This window comes from Passer domesticus, chromosome 6 (genome assembly GCF_036417665.1).
Source record: "Passer domesticus isolate bPasDom1 chromosome 6, bPasDom1.hap1, whole genome shotgun sequence".
Lineage (NCBI taxonomy): Eukaryota > Metazoa > Chordata > Aves > Passeriformes > Passeridae > Passer > Passer domesticus.
In genome coordinates this window covers 36,049,081-36,071,718 of record NC_087479.1, presented here as the reverse complement: position 1 = coordinate 36,071,718, position 22,638 = coordinate 36,049,081, and the positions used below count along the sequence as shown (strand labels likewise).

Below are 22,638 nucleotides of genomic sequence, written 5' to 3'. Positions count from 1 at the left end.
TGTACAATTTATATTCATCTGGAGAAGGTTCAGGAGAAGTTCTTGAATGTCAAAAGCTTCTGGAAGTGAAAATAACTGATGGTGTTGCATGCCAAATCTTAGAGTTATTAAAACAAAATATACTGATGCTAGGTTCTGCTTTTTCTCTGAGCAGTGTAAAAGCAATGCTAAGTATCATAACACTTCTGTATATTTGGAGGCAAGACACAGTATCTTCTGGGAATTACAGTGTTGGAACTGGCTCTGTGCTTTATTCAAAGGTAAGGGATGGTCCAGGGTGTACTGCTCCAAAGCACTTAAGCCTGGAAGCATGTTGCCATTTTCCTGTGCTACTGCAGGCTGACTCTTGTGCTAAAATTCAAGTAAAACAAAACAAAGCAGAAAAACCCCAAAGCTGGTAATTGGCTGGGATGACGATTGTGTGAGCTCATTCCCCCAACCTCAGGGAGGGAAGCCTGTTTAGTCAGCCAACAGTGCTCATGCAGCGAAGCTGCCAAGCATGAGCTTTCCTGAAGCATAGTCATGCTGCAACTTGAACATCTATCACTGCAGCTTAAACTATTAACTGTTACTATTAGGATGACATAGAAGATACTTTTCTGTAGATTTTCTATATGGAAATAACTTCTGAAATGCAATTTTTTTTATACTTTCTTTTACCATCAAATACCAGATGCACTAAATCTTCCTTTATCTTGGTGATCTCTTAGGATGTAGTAACTGGGAGAGCTGGGATGGCAGTAAACATGTTTTATTCAAAGTACTTTAAATCTCTTTTCTCCCTGGTCATGTCCTTTTCACTATCCTGGGTTTTGTGCTGAATAACAACTTCAATTGTACATATTCCTTTTCCTCATTTAGGTTATCTCTAAACTACTCCTTTTTATACCTTGCAAATTAATAGTTTTGTTAGATCTCTTTCCCAGATTGCTGCAGTTCTAAACTGGTCTGAGTTAGACCTTGTGATGCTGGTGTCTTCTTACCTGGTAATAGAAAAAGCAGAACCAAAGTCCACACGTGTGTGGGCTTGGAAAGTTGTGCTAATGAAATGCTTTTTACTAATGTGAGAGTTCTCTTTCTGAAGGTCTTCTGGGTAGTTGTCTATGTGGTAGCTGCAAATCCCAGCCACGACTATTAAGAACAGCATTAGCTGGGCTCTTTCTTTCTTTCTTTCTTTGATTGAAAACAAGAGCCCTTCAAGTGGAAAGTTGAATGCCGTCTTTTTGACAATGTATTTTTCTTTGCGGTGTGAAAAGTCTACAGCAGAATTTCAGCAAGCTGTCAGGTTAAAATTTGATCTGGTGTTAATGTGTTCTAACTTCTAATAATACAGAAAACCTTGCATTCTTTTTGTCAGAATGATGTGACTGAGCATTACAAAAGCATCAGTAGAAGGAACATGTTGCCTAGTTTGGAGAGAAAAATCGCTTGTGATGATTTCACCAAGTAAGACTGTCAGAAATCACTCTTAGTAGTTTTACCTCAGGTGTTGAAGTTTACCTGTTATCTCTGATACATTTGCAGTACTGCAGAAAGCAAGGAGAGAGGATAGATAGCATTAATGCTTCTGAGAGGCATATAGCAGCTTATCCACCTCTACATTTTTGCTACTAGGGATTCAGTTTCCTGCTGAAGATGTTTTTTCCCCTCCTAGTGAAATCTTGAAGTAGGAAAAACTTACTTTATGAAATCTTGATTTGTGTACTAGTTGCAGTTTAGAGAGAATTTTCCATCTCACGTGTCCATAATTTCTCCTAGAGTTATTTTCATCCTGTTGTGATAGTCTTGGGAAATGAGCTGAGATGTTGTGCTTAGAGGAGGGAGGAATGCCCTGGCTCTGTGATGCAGGGTGGCAGAGGTCCATGGTTTGTAGCCAAAGGCGAAGGGGAGGCAGTGTGGGGGAGCAGCTGTGTAACAGCCTGAGGAAGTGAGTCACTGCACTCTGAAACACAGTCCCATGGTTCCAGTCTGCACTGCTCCAGTTCCAGCACTGAAGCCAAGCTTGGCCTCTGAGGTGGAAGTTGCGTAAGTTAATTAAAACTCTTTGTCCTTTCCTCCTCGTCATGTTCCCAACCCCACCTCAGTGTTAAAACCTGCACTGTACCCAGATCCGTCTGAGGAAGCTCAGTTTACAGGACTTCAGTGTGCTATATAATTTTGGTTTATTATTTTTCATTTTAGAAAGCGGGATAAATAGATTGCAGGTTTTATTGGAGGGGATATGTTTGTTAGTCTTACCTGCTCCACTCAAGAGAAACTTGATTATGTAACAGAAGGGCTGTAATAAGAATAGGTTTTTAACAATTTGCTGTAATTTTCCTGGAATATATTGGCAGTGGGATTTAAAGTGGAACAGAATGCACACTGAAAAGGCTAGGAATAGAGACTTACACTAGAATGTTAATAGTGGTAATCTGGTAATATAATTGAATTTAAAACTAAACATCTAAAAAGGTTTTAGGGATCCAAATAGAAATACTAGTGTATGTGTTCACACATTAAACCTTAATCCTGCAAGCTAGCCTCTTAGAGTTTGTGGATGGCTTTTCTTCATGGAAGAAGAGGGTGGAGGGTAGAATTGTTGTAGAGTGCCTGTTCTGGAAAGGCTTTCTCCTATTACATTTGTAGCTTTACACTAATAGATATTTACTGATGTCTGCCAGCAGCAACTGCCTGAACTACCTTTCAGTGAGTGTGACCTGAGCAGGAGCAGTTTCTTTCAGCTGTTGAAGAAAACTTCTGAGAGAGCCACAGGCTGAGCAGGCCCTGGCCCTAGGATGGGATCTAGGGCTTGGATGCTGGGTGGGTGACTGATGGGGTGTTGCCTGACCCTTTTCCTTCAGAATACTGAATTGAGCATCTTGCTGCATGTTTGGCTGCAGTCTTTACGTAAACATGTGTCTTTTAAAGGTCTTTGCGAAATGTGGCCTTTTGGCAAGCCATGAGCGTTTTTTGTTTTGTGGTTTTGAGTTGAGATTAAAACCAGATTATTCTGGCTGTAGAAGGATGTGGAAGTTATTGACCCAGATCTGAGGTAGTAAAGAGTAAGAGTAAAACTTTCAGGATGAACTTAAGTGATTAGTCAGAATTCTGTGTGCAATAGGGAGTTGCATCATGCAAGTACAGTGTGATATCTGTTTTGTAAAACGAAATTGTTTTGTTTTGCATTCTTCTAGCAGCTCAGAACTGTTGTTTCTTCCATCTATTATCCTGGTCTTCATTTCCATAGGAAATGGGACAGACATACACATTGTTGCTTATCACATGAGCACTCATAGGCCAGTTTTGTCTGTCAGTAATTCATTGCAATTGCTTCTCTATTTCAGGACCTGTAACTAAGTGGACCCTACTGACCTCTGAACCACAAAGTATAAGAGTGAAAAGAAGTGGGAGAAGCACACAAAGAAAAAGGAAGTGAATGCACTTTCATCTGGACTTATTTCCTGCCCTTTATTACTGAAGCTGAATGGAAAAGAAAGACTGCTGTGCCTTTCCTCCCCCAACCTCAGGGATGGGTGGATTATAAATACTGTGTATGTCTGGGAGAATAGACTGAACCATGAATCTTCAGGCTCAGCAAAAGTCTTCAAGCAAACGGACTGGGAAACGAGTTGCCTATTTTAATGAGCAGGACATAGCGGTGCCATCAAAAGAACCACAGCAGCAGCTTAAGGAAGGACAGTACTATGGTCATGGAGGGAATATACCAGTCTCCCAAACTATGGAGATTTCTCATCCAGGCGGATTAACAAGTGCACCCAACAATGTTGCTTTGATGAACTCTGTTTACAATCAAGACAGGGGAGAATCAGTGATGATGCCCCAGTCAGTAACAGCTGTCAAATGGCAGAATTCACTCATGGGAAACCGGTTGCCAGAGAGGGGTGACAGCCACTGGCAGTCTCCACCTTCAATGTGGAACCACAGTATGGTTTTTGGGGGCAACCCAAAAGGACCCCACTCCAACCCTGGTGCCCCAGGTTTCTATGGCCACCCAGAAGCCCTTAAAAGAAATCAAGAGAAAGGAGTGTTTGTGTCACAGCTGGATTTATATGGAGATGCTGTCCAGCAGATGATGTCCCAGAAGGCTCAGCTGGAACAGCAAGCCCTAGTTAGACAACAAGCTCAAATGAATTCTTTTCATCAAATGCAGAAACAGCAGCAGCAGAATCAAACTCTGCCATTGCAGCCTTTCCAACTTGCATTTGGTCACCAAGGCCAAAAGCAAGGTCTTCCTGAGCTGTTACATGTCTTTCAAGAAGCCCCAGCTTCTTCCAGTCCAGCATTTACTGCACAACAAAAACAGCAAGCTCTTCCCCAGCTACAGCTCTTTGAAAATTTCTATCCTCAACAGCAGCAGCAACAGGCTGCCACACAAGCCTTTGGTCTGCAGCAAACAACTTCTATAGCACAGCCTCATGTGGCAGCTGCAGCACCTCAGCATCACATGATGCCACACCAATTTCAGCAAGCAGAGAGGAACCAGGAGCTGTTCAAGGCATTAACAGAGCAGAACCAACAGACTGTGCTACCTCAGACGCAGATTCCCTTTCCAAGAAGGTCACGGAGACTCTCCAAAGAAGGTGGCCTGCTGACATCTGCAGGAGAAGTGTTGACTTCTAAGCAGGCAGAAGAACAACCTAGCAATTTATTTCTGCATCACTGGCAAACACATCAGCAAGAGGTCCCGTTACAGCAAACACCTGAGTCACTGGCCCACAGTAAAAGTAGCTATTTGCACCCCAAAAGGTTGGATCTGGGGCAGAAGGATGTCCTGGTGAATAGTGAGCAATGCCAGATGGAAACAGACAGGCAAGCTGCAGCCCAGAATGGTAGAGATGAGGAGAAGCAGGCAGCAGCACCTGAAGAAAACAGTCAGAGAACGAATGATTTTCAGAATATCAGAGGTGGTGTAATCCAGAGTACCCGTAGAAGACGACGTGTTTCTCAAGAAGCCAATTTGCTGACTTTGGCCCAAAAAGCTGTTGAGCTGGCTTCCCTTCAGAATGTAAAGGTAAGGTATAGACCCTAACCAATACAGCATGTTTTACACTACAAATAGGGCTGAAAGGAAAGGAAGTTATGTACGTGTGCAGGATAGGATGGTATCTTGAAGTGTGCAACAAGGGCAGCTCTGGTGTGGAGGCATGTAAGTTCAGCTACTGTAATTCATAGATGTGGGAGAACAGAGATGTAGTGAAACCACAAAGGGACAGTTTTATTTCACTAACACCAAACATTATTTTAGCCCATGACATGAAAATATGGATGTTTTCAGCTTAGGTCTCAAGGTGATCAGGAATTTTGAGAGGCAGGTATAAGCAACTTACTTGTTGTCTTTTTACCAATTTAACATTCTCTTTCTTTTCTGTTAAAAGACTTAGGCTTGCCTGACAGTTTTTCAGTTTCAGCAGTTGAAGTGTTTCTAAAATGTGCAATCTGAAAATTACATAATGCAATTTACATGTTCAAAATTTCTCAAATATTAAAAGTCTAAGAAAGCTTCACTTACATGAAGGACCTATACCAGGCATGACAAAAGTCTGTCTCGTGCAGCATCCTGTTTCTAAGAATGACCTGAGGGCTGTAGAATGACCTGTCTGCCCATAGACCTTCTGTAACACTTAATGGGGAAGAAATTTAGTGCTGACTGATTTGGTAGTTCACTGCTCCTAACTGTTTGATATCCCATCAGTCTAAACTGAACAGTATATATTTTATATGGCAAGATGACAGAGTTCAAAATTAATTAACCTATTGGGAGACAAGTGATGGGATTTTTGGAGTTGAGTGGGGGTTTTTGGAAGGATTGGTTTTGAAAGTTTACTCAGAGTTGTGGTTTGCCTACTCTTTTATTGAGTGCTTAATAGGAGGCACACTTTTCCTTGGAAGTTTTGTTTCCAAAGGCTGATGAAGTACATTACATGAGCTACTTTTACCTACACTTTTAATATCTGAGTTGCTATCCAGTCAGACAACAAAGGGAAGGGCATTTTATTCCTTGTTTTGTACTCATCATCCTTTTTGTCCTAGTCTGTCACTGTTTTTTCCCATCTCTTCCTTAGGGGAATGTGTTGTTTGAGTGAAAGAACTAAACTAATAAACAATGAGCTAAATATCCATAGCCTACTCCATCTCTTGGACAGCAGAAAGTAGTGACTTGGTTGATGCTGTCTTCAATCTTTTTTGCTCTAACTCCAGTTGAACCAGCAGGTTTGATAAAGAACTGGTAGTACGTAGTAGCGTGGTGTATTTGCTCATACTTTGCCAGCCCTTGTGTGGTTATATTGCAGAAGGCCTGCAATTTACATTGCACTTGGATCACTAACAGAGTGTCAAGAAAAAGCAAATAGAGCATTTAGGAAAAGGCCCTGAGAGATGAAGCAAGAAATTGGCCATTTGAAGGCCCGTCTGCTTGCAGTCTGATTCATAATGTAAAGACCAGAAAAGTGTTGTGACAGATGCTCTTTTGTTCTTTGCAGTTATGCAAGCATAATGGCACTAGCAGAAAAACTCTTTATGTTTAGATCTCTTTGGGTTTCAGGATGAGGTTTTGAAAGATTATAAAATTTTTACCAGAGATCTGATGGATTTTACATCTTTAAGGTGTTAGCTATTGTGTGAGGGAGAAAAAGAAAATAGGTTTGCTAAATGAGAGTGGGCAGCTTCTCTTAGAAGTGTCTTTCTGTTAAAAACGACCTGCATAGGTTATCTGAAGAGTGTGTAGAAGGCCATAGGGTTAAATTATTGATTGATGAAGATAACATTCATAATTTGAATCAGTTTTTTGAACATCCCAGTCTGGGTATGTGTACCTTATGCAAAAATAATATTCTGGACAGCAGTATCTGTCTACATGCAGTGTCACAACTGATGCTATGCACCAGAGCTGCCTGTGGCTGCCTTTTTTTCAGGTGATGCAAGCTTGTTGCTGCCTACGGGCTGCAGTAAATTATCAGCTCCTAGTTTAATTGTTTCAGTGTGACTTGTTGTCTTCTAGAAGTGCAGAAAACTTTTCTCAAATCTGAATGTTGTCTTAAAGGGTGTCTGAATTGAAATATTCCTTTATGGAAGGAAGGCAGATTTTGGTTACCCAGCTGCTTTCCCCTGGCACAGCACAGGGCACCAGCTGCTACAAACAAAAGGAAAAAAAAAGGTTTTTTTGCAGAACTGTAGTTCTGGACTCAGCTCTTTCATGGACAAGCTTTGGTTTGACTGCGGACAAAGAAGCTGTTAGAAGCTGCCTGTCTTTGATGCAGATGATGCAGAATGATAGCAGAAAGCACTATTGGGCAGGTGTTTTTAAAAGGCTGGTATGGTTTCTTACCAGACCACAGATGTGGCCTTGGAGCAGTTCTTCCAGCTGTTGCAGCTGGTTTTTTCTGTGAATTCTAAGTTTTTTAGAAACAGCTTGAGGGATAGACAGGATCGATGCCAGAATATCTGATGGCTTTCTGTGGATTTCCTGGAGGATTCTAGATGACTACTTCATACCTCAGTATTTATGCAAGAGTCGAAATGAAAGTGCCACATGTTGCACTTGCTGAAGTTATCCTGAACCAAATTCTGCAACAGGAATGCTGAGGTAGCCAAAAATCCCCTAGCAGGTCCTATCCTTTCTGCTTACCTCTAAGAATAATCAAACAGCTGAGAAACTATTTGGGGATCTGAAGCAAAAGGCTTAATTCCAAAATTAGTCATGTCTCTTAGTAAACGTTAGGTATATGTGAACTTTTGTGATCAGAAAAGCAGTGGTGTGGACCAGAATGGTTTTGAGGATGTCTCAACTATTTCTATTAAGTCTCTACTGGTGCCTTTTCTCTATCTGTGCTACTGTTCAGATCTCCTCTGCTTCTTTTGTCTTGGAAGGGTCATCTCTCCCATCTCTGAGGAGGAGTCCTTTGCTGATTGCCCCCCAGTTTTGAAAATAAAAGGAGCATGGTTAACCAATCATAAAGCCAGAGGAAAGTGACACTTGTGGGTGACTATGGCACTTTTGAGTTGCCGTAATTTCCTCCTTGTAGTCAGCAAATTAGTTCAGATCTCTTGACCTGCAGAGGTCTGTGTAGCACCTAGGAAGTACCTGAGGTTTTTAGATTGGTCAGAATTGGTGCTTGTTTGCACATTCACATTGTCATTACATGTTGCTGTACCCAGAAAGTGGTGGAGGGAAGCTGCAAAATTTTACAGGAACCCCTTAGTATCTAGAGTCAGTGGACTCCAGTGATGTCTGTCAGTATGATGAACATGATGAATGCCCTCCAGACCCAAAACTGGTAGTTTTATGGGAAAGTACAGGAGCCTGTCACCAGCCTGAAGTGAAGGTGGGTCCTCAGACCTTATTAATTTCTCCTGAGGCTTATTCTGGGAAAATGGATGCCACTTGTGACTTTACAATTGTGTGTTCCATCACTGTGTGGTAGAGGTATACATCTACAGTGTCTGTGAAGAAGCAGTGAGGCTTGTAAACTGCAGAGTCAGTTATGGAATAAACCTTTCTGTGCAACTTAGCCCAACTCTAATAAAAGGTCTTGAAAGGAGCAGTCTTGAATCTTCTTTATACAGTAGATTTTATGTGTTCAATCTTGTTATCTGGCTTATTTTAGGCTTAATGTTTTCCAGAGTCAGAAAAAAAAGAAGGAAAAAACTAGCTCTGGGTTTGGGTTTTTTTTGTGTGTGAGAGATTTAATTAAGATATTGTCATGGTTCAGTCTTCCCTGGAGCAGAAATCCAATGTTTGAAATTAATAACCTGCAGCTTTTGATTGTTACTAAAACTAAAAAGCTGTTGTCAAAGGTTATAAAGCAGACACAAATGCATATAGAAAATAAAATGTTAAAACATAGGTAGTGAAACAGTTCTTAAGAATGACCTATATAAGTGTTCTAGCAGTTGAGACTACAGGCAATCCTCAAGTCATTCTATGAAATTTTAGTAGCACTGTGAAGTATTCTTTTTCCTCCAGTAACGCTTCCAAATCCATTTCAGCTTGGAAATTGCTTTGAGAAACTTGATATACACTGAAAGTGATATCTCATTTATTACGTAAGTAATGCAGAATTTTTAGGAATCTGTTTTTCTTCTCAGGAGCTGGATAATTCAGAGGAGAAGAAGAGTGTGCTAGTAACTGCTCCAGGACCTACTGCAGCTTCAAAGAGTGTTGTGGAATTCGCCAGTTCTTCACCAGCTCCCAAAAAAGCCCGGGAGGATAACAGCCTTGTGCCTCTTATCATTCCTGTGTCTGTGCCGGTGAGAAAAATTGACTTGCAGAGCCTAGAAAAGGAAAAGTCTGAGGATGGAAAGCTGCAGAGAGGCCAAACAAATGATCGAGTTCCTTGTGAAAGGAAGCCTTCTGTGATAGTCACTCGGAGGCGATCTAATCGTAATAGTAACATGGAGACCTCGGGTCAGGTATGGATGGACGAGAAACCAAGGATGAGCCACTTCTGTTAGATTTTATCACACAGTTTTTAGCCATGAGCTTTTCTATTAAAGTAGTTTGATCTCAAGGCTTGAACTTGGAATGTACGTAGTCCGGGGATTTTATCATAGTGTTGCCATATAATTGGGCATTGCTGGCTTCTCATGACCTACAGCTAATGCTAGTAAAGCCAGGCAGCACCTCACTAACTTCACTAAACAGTGAATAAAGCCAGATGGGCAGTAAGACTAGAATAGTTGTCTGTGTCAAGAGTGCTTTCTTCATACATACATAAATACCAATATATTCTTAGTGCACATATCTCTCAATGTGAATAAAATCCAAAGTGAAGATTTATTCTCGTGCAATTGAAACCTTTTACTGAGTTCTGAAGGTCAGTACTTGATTGTTCCCCTGCAGCATAGTAGTGATGAGTGGGTGGGTTGATATTTTTATTTCCCTTCTCTTCTGTCCAGAAGTACAACAGAATGTTCAGATACCAGAGAAATGGCAGACATCTGGGGAGGTTTCTCCACATGTAAATGCTTGACCATCTAATAAAATACTGTTATATTTTCTTCTGTTCTCTTACCACTATTTAGTGTCACTGTATATCCGTATATCTGTATATCTGGGTTCTGGTGTATCTGTACCAGGATTCTGCTGTGCTTTTTTGTTCTCTTTTAAAGCTGTCATGAAGGCTGGACCAGATGTACATGAAGTTCTTGTAAAATATAACTTCATAATCACATGAGTTAGAGCTGTTACCTAATAGTTCCTGTGTCCAGTCCATTCCATTCCCTGTGGTGTTCCTCTCACTTTCCTCTTCTGCTAATTGTTGAGACATCCTCCAACTGTCCTATCCAGATTTTAAGCTGCCATGAAAAAATGTTGTCATCTCACTGAAGTTTTTCAAACAACCTGAGGTTTTAAATTAAATTAATAATGCAATTTTTTTTTCTAATAGCATGAAGATGCTGTTCCAAAGGAAGAAGCAGAGGGCTTTGCCCGAAAACCAAAGCAGCGGCCAAGACCCGAGCCACTCTTCATACCACCAAAAGCCGGCACCTTTATTGCGCCACCTGTTTATTCCAACATTACTCCATATCAGAGCCACTTGCGGTCACCTGTCCGTCTGGCAGACCATCCCTCAGACAGGAACTTTGAGCTACCTCCTTACACTCCTCCCCCAATCCTTAGTCCTGTGAGAGAAGGATCTGGGCTGTATTTTAACGCTATCCTCTCTTCAAGCGGTCATTCAGTTGCACCTCCAATGACGCCCAAAAGTGGTCACAGAACTCTGCTTAGATCAAGTAAGTTTCATTTTAACCTTCCTTTCTTGTGTGATTTATGATTAGGAACTGTGGAGCATTAGGAAGAACATCGTGCCCTTAGGAGATGTGTTTGTGTGAAACTGGAGTTTCTTCCTGATTGTTTGCGGGGCGGAACAGGGGAAATACAGTGTTGCTCCATTTGAGCATGGATGTTAAGATGGGTTCACAAGCAACCTGCAACACCCCCTGCTGACGTGCTTGGGAATGAAAAGGCAGTTCCTCTCCCAGACTGACCGTATCTTGAGCTGAGGGGAGGAAGGCCCTGGTCATCTGAAACTCCTTTATTTAGCCTGGGGGTACCTTTTTTTCAGAGATGGGCATCTCTGATTAGATTTGCAAGCTTTGTGAAAAGTAAATCTCAGGTGTGAAACTGAGCAGTTCTTTCTTCTCGTTGCAGATAGTTCTGAAGTTACCCCTCCGATTCTTACGGTGGTGGGGGAAGCGACCCCGGTCAGCATTGAACCGTAAGTAGCAGTAGATTCAGGGTCTCTTAGCAAAAGTGCTTCCTTGCTTCCTCCTAAACCTTTAAGCTGCTCCCTGTGTGACCAATGTATCTCTTAGAAGCATTAAAACTATTTTTATTGGTGGTTTAAAATACAAGTTGCCTTCATTAAAAATTACACCATATGATAAATAGTGTTTGTTTGGGCAAATGTAATTCTGGTGACACTCACTGCTTTCTATTGATGCTCACTTGTCTCTGGGCTGAATTACAGTTAGTTACCTAAAGGGAAATCTGTCCTGTGTTGTTATATACGAGCACTTCTTTGTATGCTCTATGCTTGTTTTAGGGTGGGAAGATGATGCTCCTTTAGAAGAAGGACAGAATGTCCTTTAAAAACTGGGTTTAGCTCTCACATGGACTGGTCTGATCAGTCACAGGTGTGTTGTAGCTGCAGCACAGCTGTGAACACTTGGCTTTCCCCTGGGCAAGCTCAGCCTGAAAATGCTATGGCCAGTGGCATATGGGGTGTGTGCCCTGAGCTAATCAGGCTTGTTGGTCTTTAGCTGGCTGTGTGCTGGGAAACCTGTGGACACAGCAGCAGTAGGGAACACAGTCTGGAGATGCTGTGGCTGGAATTGTGAGCTTAGGCTTGGTGTCTGTCCTCCTAAACCTGAGCGGAGCTGCAAATATCTCTGCACAGCCTTTGCCAATGCTCTGGGAGTGTTATCAGTTCAAGCTCAGTACTGCAGAGCTACAGCAAGGTAGTGTAGTTCCAGTTCATTACTATAACTAATTAATTAACTCCTGCAAAATCTAATCATGGAGATGCATGGCTTGGAAGCACCCATATGGCATAAAAATACCCACATGGCTCTGCATCTGACTGTGCAGTCAGGAATCTCTGCTCTAACACTGCAGCTTGTCCCATACCATTTGAGATACTTGACTCAAGCTTTCCCCAGGTAAATACAACACTTCTTTTGCTTTTATCCAAAATGGTTTGTGTTTTAAAAATGGATTGTAGCATTTGCTGGCAATTTCTTTTTCTTGCCCTTTTTCCATTCAGCCTTCTTGTTTGAAAGTCAGTTTTCTGCACTTGTCACAGCAGCCTGTCCTAAGCAAATGTTGCAGTTGTGAATGAATGTAGATTTTTCTTGTAACCTTTGCAAACCTCCTCTAGACCAAGCCCATTCATTGAAATAAGCACATTTATTGTTGTATACATTTATTTTGGAAGTTGCCTAATTCATCTTTTTCCTATTGGTTCATTTCACATGAATACAGGAGAACTTCTTGAACAGATATTTTTTGTGTCCCTCTCAGGTCTCGTTCTTTGACCTCTCTGTGGTGCAATTGCCTTTCTTGTGTCTGTTGGCTTAAATTGCTGAAGTTAATGACATAAAGTTGGATGTGATTTTAGTTGTGTGTGAAAATTTTCATATTTTCAAATTAACGTTGCTGGTAATTTCAAACCATGGTCTCTTAGTAGTGCAAGTTCATTTCCTTTTGCCGAAAGGGATTTATGTGCAGTTTTGTCTTCCTGTCATCTTAAGTCTTACTAAACAGATGCTTATGGAAGTAAATTGCTTTTAACTTTTAATGACAACAAATTATTAATCTGGTGTCATTCTGTGTTTGGCAGCACTGTTGTGATCAGTTCTGTAGACATGTCTTCCTTAAAGAAAATGTGGCAGGAAGCACTTTTTTTTAGAAGAAAAAAATGTTTAATTGGCTTTGTAGTCTTGTCAGAAGTTGACTCTTACTTGTGATTACCCAATATAGTAGTCTTAATTGCTTGTGTTTTGCCAAGCCTCCTGTTAATGCTTCTCAAAAGGTTATATAATTGCAGTGATTTGAAATAGGAAATGTGATAATGAAGCTTAATTCTTTGTGAAGTGGCACAATAGGCAGCTGTTGTCACAGATCCTTGTGTCCTATTGGTCTTGTAGTTCAGTTGCACCAAAGTCTTGGGGTCACTGCTAAAGTAGGCAGCCTTCAATACACCTGTGGTGCATCAATGTGAACTGCCTTCCCAACTCACAGCCTCAGTTCTGGATGTTGTCACACTCGGCTCCCATGGCATCCTGGGAGCACCACTGCTGCTTACAGGCAAGAGCTCTTGATGTATTGAAATACTTCTTCAGTAAAGGAACAGAAGAATAATACAACTTGAATTGATCTCTGGAGATCATCTGGCCCAAGCCCTTGCTCTGAGCAAACCAAATTTAGGTTACCCAGGTCAACTCTTGCAGTAGAATTCTGGTTTTATTTGGGCGTTGCAGGTACAAGATGTAATTTTTAGTTTTTTCTAGCCCAGAGATGTCATATTCCAAGTTCAGTTTCAAAATGAAAAGCAACTTTGAAGAAGGCCCGCGTTCTTTCCCTGCATATCTTCCAGTTATCTCTTTCTTTCTCAGAAGTGAGGTCAGAGGAGTCTCTGTCCTGAGACATGAAATCTCCTAAATTTCCCAGTGCAGTTTTTACTGCAAAAACACCTTTTTATCTGTTTCCAGGTGACAGCAAAGTGTCAGTTTCAAGCAGTCATCCCTTCTAGGGCAGATTATAATCCATAATCCTTTCCTCCTCTGTGAAACTGCATGCCATAACAGTAAGCAAGACTAATCACAATGAGTAGAAGACTTCACATGAACATTAATCTCCATCTCAGTGTGCTCTGTAAGGAGGGCTGGTTTACCAGGATGGTTGTTTGGATTTGCGTTTTTAGCAAGGTCTTCTCAGTCTTGCATGAAATCTCTTGCTTTTCATTTTTAGCCTGGATTATGCTTTTACTGTCCAAGATGAATAGCACAAGTGAAGAAAAAATAGAAAATTATATAGTATTATAAACAGATTTTTGTATCTGTAAAATACTAAAAATCAAGCTTCAATGTTTTCTTGGGGTTCTTTGTTCTTCTTTGTTCTCTGTTCTTGCATGTTCCACTTTAGTGTACATTTGAAATGAAATTACTTTTGAGAAGCAGATCCTGAAACAGTTATAGCGAGGGGCATCAGAGATGCAACATTTTCAGCTGCTTTAGTTCATCCCTGCCCATGGCTGGGATTGGAAATGTGTAATGTGTCCCTGTTGCTTTACATTCAACAGGTATTGGAAATAGTGTTTTTTGGGGAAAATACAGGTAATACATGGCAGCCTGTCTAAAACTTCCCTGCTTACATCTTTCGTGCTTGATGTCATTTTGCCATCACCTACTGAGAGGAAGTTAGCCTCAGTCTGTGCATCTAGCAGATTCTGAAGGAAGGAATCCAAGAAGGAATCTCACCCCACTTGTGTGGAGCTACTGCTGAATGGGTGATGAAGTTGGAACAAGTGTATAGGGTAGTTAACTTCTGCATTGCTTTGTTTACACATGAACTGTTCCCCTTAAGGACATCTGGATCTGCTATAGATGCAAAAAAAGCAGCTTGCAAAATATCTTTTTATGTGTGTTAGAAGGCAGTCATTTTTTTGAACACGGGCTTTTCCAACACATGACATCTTATGGTGCAAGTGTTTCGTGACAATACCAAAATGAGGAATTGGGTGGAAAAGGGAATTAAGATATTTGCTTCTTCTCCTTCCATACCCATTTCCTCCCATTTGATAACACAGTCTCTTAGGACTTCAAAACACCATACTGAAGCACTTGCTAGTATCTCTCTGGATTTTTGTACAGGTTATGTGTTGTTTCAAGACTTCCTCACTCCTTTTCCAAACTGCTTTTCATAATAGACATGTGTGTGTAATTTCCAGAAGAGTCTGGAGGCTGGCATTTCTCAGAAGTTTTTGATGTTATTCCTTATTGAACTATATTATGCTCTTTCTCTGGTAATTGTGCTAGGTGTGGGGCACCCAGCCAAGACTTGAGAATTATAGCAAACCTTGCCCTGGGCACAGGGAGTTTTACTTTTTTTCTAGTGAAGCAACTCCACAGTTTTATCATCTTCTGGGCACTGCCTGATCTTCTCGCTCCAAAAAAAGAGTTCCTTTCTCTATACTTTACTATGTCAAGAGCTACCAGTGTGGTTGACTGACATCTGAATGAGGAACACTTTTGCATTAAGTACATAGTGGAACAGTCTTTCACTGGGGGTTCTTACCCCCTCTGTGCACAAAATCACGTTTGCTAATGCAGAGTAGTAACTCTGTGGATGGTCACTTGACTAAAAGCAAATGTAGTGCTCTGTGGCTTGCAGGTAGTGAGAAATCTGTCTGCTAATTCAGATATAAAAGTATGTGATTGCTGCTGAAGGGATAGGATTTGGGTTTGGTACAAAATGAGCAATACAGGTTTCATTGTTTTATATTTTTGTTTTCAGTTGTTAGAAAGAGTACCTAGAAGACACCAGCTTGTGTCAGGGTCATAAAGGACCAAATTTTGATCCTGTTTTGAGTGGGAAGTTGGACCAGATGGCAGTGTTTAGGTTGAAAAGGACATTTGGAGATCCTGGTTCAGTTGTTGGCTGACAAAATGCTAATACTAAAACAGCCTATGTTATGCCTGAGGAGCAAGCTTGCCATAAGAGGACCCTTTATGACAGCCTTTCAAAAAGTGATGATTATTGGAAGCTAATAACTGTGCTTTGAGCAGCTATTAGGGGATGCTCATTTAAATACAGTTTCAACCTATGCTGATAAAAAAATGGAAACTGGTAATAGATATAAAACTTTTCAACTTCCAAGTTAGTTATGTAACCTACAACACTGTTGGTGTTATATGCAAGAGCCTGCATTTGTATATGCATTTGTTTCTTTGTTTGGTTCTTCATTATGTTTCTAGCAGAGATGGAGACTTCCTGGATATTGTAAAGATGGCCTGACTGTAACATTTTTCCTTCTCTGCAGGCGAATAAATGTAGGAACTCGCTTTCAAGCAGAAATCCCATCACTCCAAGACAGATCTTTGGCAGAAGCTGATGAACATAAAGCAGAGCTGGTGTGGCAGCCATGGGGTGACTTGGAAACCAATAAAGTCACCCAAGAGAGTGGTAAGAAGGTGGAAGGCTGTTGAAGAGGGCAGAGTTGTCGCAGTGGTTCTAGGGGTAACCACATAGCTACTGTAGGCATAATTAAAAATCTTTCAGAGCTGCCATTCAAGTGACATGTTTGAGTGGTCTTGAAAATGGTTTTAGGAGCAAAACTTGTTGATCAGATTGCATGTGTGGGGCAAGGGGAGGCCAGTAGGATTGGTTTTTTTAATCATGAAAAAAACTGGGACTGTTGCTTCTGTCAGGCCAAGAGCAGCCTTTTGCTCAGTGAAGCTACCTTGGTTATGTTAACATGTGAAGACCACACACATTCAACTCCTGTATTTTTGAGAGATGTTCGAGATGTAATAGTATTTCAAAAAACTCAAGTTGTAGACTGAAGTCAGGATGAGAAAGCGGGAGTTGTGGTGGCTGGTAGCAGACCTAGGCTGACTGATTCTGTTACACATGGGTTGTGGCCTGTATAAATCCTGAAGGGAAGAGGAAGTGGGCAAGCTTGGAAGAAATATTTTTGAATGAGAGAGAAAGAAGGGTTTTGTGAAATGGAAATTCACAATATAAGGATGGATTCAAGAAATGTCTGAGGTGAATGGAGGTGGGAAGTCATCAGAGCAGAGAGGAGATTTGCAAGAAATTCCATGTGTAAATAGTGTTGCATGACCTTGTAGTCTAATGAGTTCTGGGGTCCAAATTTGACCCAGATAAATTTGCAAGAACATTCAGCTTCTCTGAGTTTTACTTTCTGTTATGTTTATTTCTCCTTCAAAAGAGGTAATTAATCATGCTAATCCTGTAGGAAACTTAATTTTAATCTTCTTTTCTGATTTTTTTTTGTACCCCTGTGGAAATAGTGGAAAACCTGCTAGCTGCTGCCTGTTCAAGCATTTTTCCTGGGGCTGGAACCAATCAGGAGCTGGCGTTGCATTTCTTACATGAAGAAAAGGGAAGCATTCTGGTGAGTCTGCTCAGCTGTTCACCTCAATGTGATCAAAGGTGTTAAGGAAGGTCAGGTAACCTCTCATTCCTGAGAGGAGAGCCTTGCAAATTACTTTCAGTGCATCTGGTTCCCGTTGTTTGGTATCCCTTGTATGTTCCTAATGTGGGTTCTGACCGATGTACAGTGCCATGTGCATTTACTATCTTTTATATTTCCAACTTGGACATGTTTGTCTGTTTAACAAACACGCTGACAGTCTATCGGGGCAAGTGAGCCAAGACTACTAAATGAATCTTAGATGTTGTCTTCCTGGAAAGGTTACTGTGTAGGAAGGAAAAATAAGAGGCTGGGGCTGAAAGCTGAGTCAGAGGGCAGTGTCTTGCACCTCTTTGTTTTGGTAGATCCATTTGACTTCTCTGTCTGTGTCTGTAAAACAGCTGTGCTGCTAATTTTATATCAGTATTGTAAGACATGATGCACTTTCATTATTGCCCTTTGACACCCCGGGAGGTAATATCAAAGAGCAGGACAGAGCAAACAGCAAAGCTTTGTCATCTTTTTATAGTTCTGTGACTGATTTAGCCTGGCATAAATCAGCCTTGTGTTCAGGAATTTCCCACACTTTTACCTGGGTGCTTGTTTCCCATCCCCTGGCCCATCCCCTGACACTTGTGAGACTACATGGACTTGCATCAGAGAAGAGATCAAACAGAAAGTAATTTTTGTGTGTGTGTTAGATTTCTGGCAGCCCATCGTTGTGAATGCTGCTGTTGTCATTAGGGAGGAGCAGGACTGCCTCTGACAGCAGGAGCTCATTGTTCAGGTGGTTTAAACTGCCAGTGGAATCATGATTCTTTTGTCTCCTTCCTACAAAATTTGAAAGCTTTCTGGTTTAAATGAAAACTAAAAAGTAGCTTGAGAGGTGGGAGTTTTGTGTGTGTAATCTTTCAGTCACATGACTGCTGTTTTATTTTGAAATAATGCTTAGTCAAATAAGATCAGATTACAGGTACTTGGATATGTAAGACAGGTATTATTTAGGGCAACATTTTTGGATATGTGTGTAATAGGCCTTTGGTTAATCAGAGAGAACCAATACAAGGTCTCTATCTATGGAATTAGCTCTCTCCCAGTACCCTGGTGATTGTGTCAATTCACAGATTTGAAGAGATGCCAAGAATGTACCACTTGCCTCTGGTACCCAAGATTAGATGAGCAGTCAAGAACGTGATTTTTAAAGTTGCCCCAAGTGGTAAACTGTGCTCTGTTTCTTTTCTGTTAGCTTGCCACAGAAAAGAGGGGATTAACAATTGCCTGATCTTTGTTTTTAATACTCCAAACATTAAATTAATTATTTTACTTGTGTTTATCCAAGGGAGCTCTGACCAAACTGCTGTTGAAGAAGCCAGTGCGACCACCTACCCACCCGTTGGCAGATTATCACTACACAGGTTTGTTAACCAGAACAACTCTGTGCTATCCGTTTATCATACAGGAATTTTTCTATAATTTTCTGATCTTTTGGGATATACTCTGTTACATTACAAGAAGATTAAAAGAGCAGTCCTTATTGTAACTCAAATGATGGCTTGCCAGAAATTTTGCTTATGCAAATTATGACACTTTGAATGTAAGAAACATTGCATCCTTCTGAACATTTGCATCGGTATTGGAATAGGTATGAGTTCTGATTTTCTTTTTGGGGAAAAGGGAAGGTAATCCTTTGCAATAAGCCACAGAGAATGTAGAAAGATAGTCAGTATATACAAGAAAGGCTGTGGTAACCTTGGAATCATAGCCTCTCTGGTGTGAGTTTCCAGGGTGGAGTTAAGCAGGGGTTTTATGGGGAATAGTTTTCAAGCTTGCTGAAGAAGCCTCAGCCAGCTATGGATACCTGTTAGTGTTTCTGCAAAATTTAAATGCCATAAGCTACCTTTGTTGTCTTTCACCTAATTAGAAAATCATCAGCTGTGTGACACTGACTTCAGTGATTTGGATGACCCAAGTCACCTGAAAGATCTGATGTAAAGTGGTAGAGAGATGTCTAATACCTGGTGCCATAAAGCATAGAAATTCAGTTCTTCATTATTACACATTCCTACTGTCGTTGTTGGCAAATATTACTTGAATAATATTTACAAGAAAGTATGGGATTCAAAAATGTGTTTATTGTTAGAGGTAAGGAATATTTGGGGAATACTGGAGACGCAGTAAATCTTCAAGTACAGATTGCTGCTGAAAGACAAGATCCTGTTCTTCTGCCCCACCATTACCCTACTATAAAATTTTATGACTGGGTCACCATGAAGTGTGTCACTTTACCTTGCTTGGGCAACATCTTAGTTCATCTAATTGAGTGTTTTTTGCAAGCTGAGCTGAGTTAACGTGTGGTGATGAGCACTTGGTCTAACACAGAGTGTTGAAGGAGAGCTGAGGTGGAGCAGTAAGGGAGGAGTTAACAGCAGTCTGCAGTTTTGCTGTAGCAGGCTTGAGGAGAGACTGCACCCTCACATGTGTGTACTAGTCTTATTTAAGGCAAACATGAAGAAAAGGTATGTAGAAGAGTAAACGCTTGAAATTGTATGGGCTTCCATTATAACTTACTTTTACCTACAGGATCAGACAAGTGGAAGGTTGCTGAAAAAAAGCTATTCAACAAAGGCATTGCAATCTACAAGAAAGACTTTTTCTTGGTCCAAAAGCTTGTAAGTTACTTTTGTTTGTTTGTTTTACGTGATACATTTTTACATGTTTGTTGAACATTTTATACAGGAAGTTCAGTATTGATTTTTCTGAAATCTCAGTTTTAAGCATTAGGTCCCGCACTCAGAAGATTTCAGAGAAATGTCAGTATCCATCACAGCATGAAATCTCACCAGAAAGCTAGAGCAATCGTGATTGTATTGCTTAACCCTGGTATTTAAACTGCATTACTTCCATTAGTCCATGCTGCAGGTATCTCCTCTGCACAGCACATTTATAGAGCACTGGCAGTGTTTAACTTAAATGGCTTGCTGATAAAACTAAAAAGAAACACATCTTTGCTACTGATGGAGAGGACCAAAGAAGGATATGAGAATGATGCATCCTTTAAATCTCTCTTTCCAGTGTTATGACAATGATAGGAAAAATTATCACTTCCATGTTTTGATGAGATATGACATGTCAGCAAGGGGGAAATCACTTAAGGAGAGTGCGAAACCAGGAACTGCAAACATGTTTACTGAATAAATTCCCCAAATGCATTTAAATTACAAAAGCTCCGAAGTTAAAAATATATTCCAAACATTTCAGAGGAATCACTGATGCAGAATATGTAGATGGTCACAAGTCCGTGCTGATCATTGTCTACCACCATATGCCTACAAAATGTACGTGGCCAAAACGGGAAGGGGCTGCAAACCTTCACTTCCATTTTTGGATTGGTATTCTGGTCTGGTCTTCTCTGAAGTGCTGCTGCAAAATAAAGCTCCTCCATAAAACTGAGAGGCTGCTGTCAAGCCTGGTAGCTCAACTGGAACATTTCAGAGGCTAAGAGGTGCATTAAGCTTACAAAGTTCCAGGTTCTGTCACCTTTACATTAACCAGCTTTTCTTTGGAAAGTTTGTCCTCTAGTTCTCGGTGAGTAACAATGGCAGTAGGGGATTAGCTGTGGGATGAAGCAGACAGGCAAATGTGACACAGAAAAGGAGGCTTGAACAGCAGCTGTGGTGGAATGGAAACTACTAAGGAAAGAAAATAAAAAGTGTATTTATTGCACTCCTAGTAATTACTTATAAGTCTTTTTAAAATCATGTAATCCGTTGGACTTTTATGTTTTTTAAACAACAGATAAAAACCAAAACAGTGGCTCAGTGTGTGGAATTCTACTACACATACAAGAAACAGGTGAAAATTGGTCGGAATGGGACCTTAATCTTTGGGGACATTGATGGTGCTAATGACAGATCTATGAAAGATGAAGCTGAAGTTGACATCAAGGTAAGTAATTTCCTAAATTTCTCTCACCTCTTTCGGGCTGTGGTTTGAAGTCTTGTGTGTTGTCTCACTTACTGGTCAAATCAAAAACACAAACAATCTGGCTTCTCCACAGAAGTCCAGACTCACAAATTAATGTCATTTACCTATAGACATCAAAATTAACAGTTCCTTTATCTTCTGGTGAAGAGTTCCCATAGGTTTGCACGTGTTCTTCCTCTCAGAAGGGACATCTTCAGTGAGGAACAGGGGCATGTGGAGGAGGAGGAGGAAGAGGAGGAAGAAGAGGAGGCAGAGGAAGGGTTGGATAACAGAAAGAGGAGTGCCAATGCTCTGAAAGATGAACAGACACTACAGGATGGTGTAATAGTAAGTGCTGCATTGTGCATGTTGTGCATGTTACCTTCACTCTGCAAATGGTTTAGAAAACAGGTGGGCAGTTCCAGATGCAAAAAGCTTCCATCTCTAACTTTTTCTGGAGCAATCTTTTTCAGATTGGGCTGAGGTAGATCAGAGTGTTACTATCAATCAGACTTTGTGCTGTGATGGGAGAACTGGGATGTGTAAGGTGGAAAAATGCAATGTATTCTTTGGCAGACACAGAGGGCCATGATGAAAATGTCCTTAAAATAGCGTGAAGATTTTATCATTAAATAAAACCTTTGTCTGGAATGAGTGAAGCACAGCAGCTCAGTCACTGTCTTCCTTCTGATGGTGGGTTTAAGTGTCACTTTGCCTCAACTCTTCTCCTCTTTGCAAAGGCCAGCCACACCAATATGAGGAGTCACGAGGCAACTGGCACAGGCAGAATTGGGAGGAAGCCAAGGGAGACAGCAGTGAAGCCTCGAAAGCCTATTCCTGCTCCAGTGCAGAGGAAGAAGAGGAAACAGAAGATAAAAGCAGATGCTACCAGTAAAACACAAAACACAGAAAACACATTTCCATGTAAAAAATGTGGCAGGTAAGACCAACTCTGCTTCCAGCAATAGTCACAGAATCACAGTAGGGCATCTCCTGTGGAAGCTTTTTCTCAAATGAACTTTCTGTCTATACAGGCCATAGACATTGGCAGTAGTTCTAATGAATTACTGCCCCACTAATACTTGCAATGGCATGAGATACCACCTGCATTTCAGCTGTGTACAGCAGCTGATATTAGGCTGCAATTTCAAGCAGCTGCTGTGTTGGCCCTCTGTAATGTTTAAATTTTGTAACAAGTTTCTATGTATTTGCTAGATCACATACAAAGAACATGGTATAGACTTAAGAACAGTGGTATAGAAACATGAGACACTGCCATTGTTACAGCAGCAGCTATTAAGCCAGTAGGCACATAGTTCATCTGGTTACGTTTGCAGCTGTCTTTGGTGGATGTCAAATATATTTGTATTTCCTTACCAGTTTTAGTAGATTTTGTAGGTCTGTTGCCAACTCAAGCTGTCAAGAAAATTCAGTTCCCTACATAAGTTGCTTACTCTTAAAACAACAGGACAAGACAAGGCTTCTTATTCAAGTCTGAACTACACTTGTGGTGCTT

General features: G+C 40.9%; 1 protein-coding gene across 7 annotated transcripts in view; it reads left to right on the top strand.

Moving 5' to 3' along the window:
* The window catches only part of MIDEAS (mitotic deacetylase associated SANT domain protein), a 54,457-nt gene that overhangs the window by 26,230 nt on the left and 5,589 nt on the right, over positions 1 to 22,638 (top strand). For 3 of the 7 annotated variants that reach the window (XM_064424470.1, XM_064424471.1, XM_064424474.1), the window contains exons 2-12: positions 3,327 to 5,014; positions 9,088 to 9,411; positions 10,389 to 10,734; positions 11,153 to 11,219; positions 16,044 to 16,186; positions 17,038 to 17,141; positions 18,499 to 18,574; positions 19,740 to 19,828; positions 20,955 to 21,104; positions 21,291 to 21,470; positions 21,863 to 22,062. In XM_064424470.1, the coding sequence (XP_064280540.1) occupies positions 3,560 to 5,014; positions 9,088 to 9,411; positions 10,389 to 10,734; positions 11,153 to 11,219; positions 16,044 to 16,186; positions 17,038 to 17,141; positions 18,499 to 18,574; positions 19,740 to 19,828; positions 20,955 to 21,104; positions 21,291 to 21,470; positions 21,863 to 22,062 (3,134 nt within the window). In that variant the 5' untranslated portion in view covers positions 3,327 to 3,559. Of the gene's footprint in view, positions 1 to 242; positions 261 to 1,896; positions 2,026 to 2,684; positions 2,803 to 3,326; positions 5,015 to 9,087; positions 9,412 to 10,388; positions 10,735 to 11,152; positions 11,220 to 16,043; positions 16,187 to 17,037; positions 17,142 to 18,498; positions 18,575 to 19,739; positions 19,829 to 20,954; positions 21,105 to 21,290; positions 21,471 to 21,862; positions 22,063 to 22,638 lie in introns of those variants that run through there. The other 4 variants (XM_064424476.1, XM_064424473.1, XM_064424472.1 and 1 more) reach the window with 4 other exon arrangements.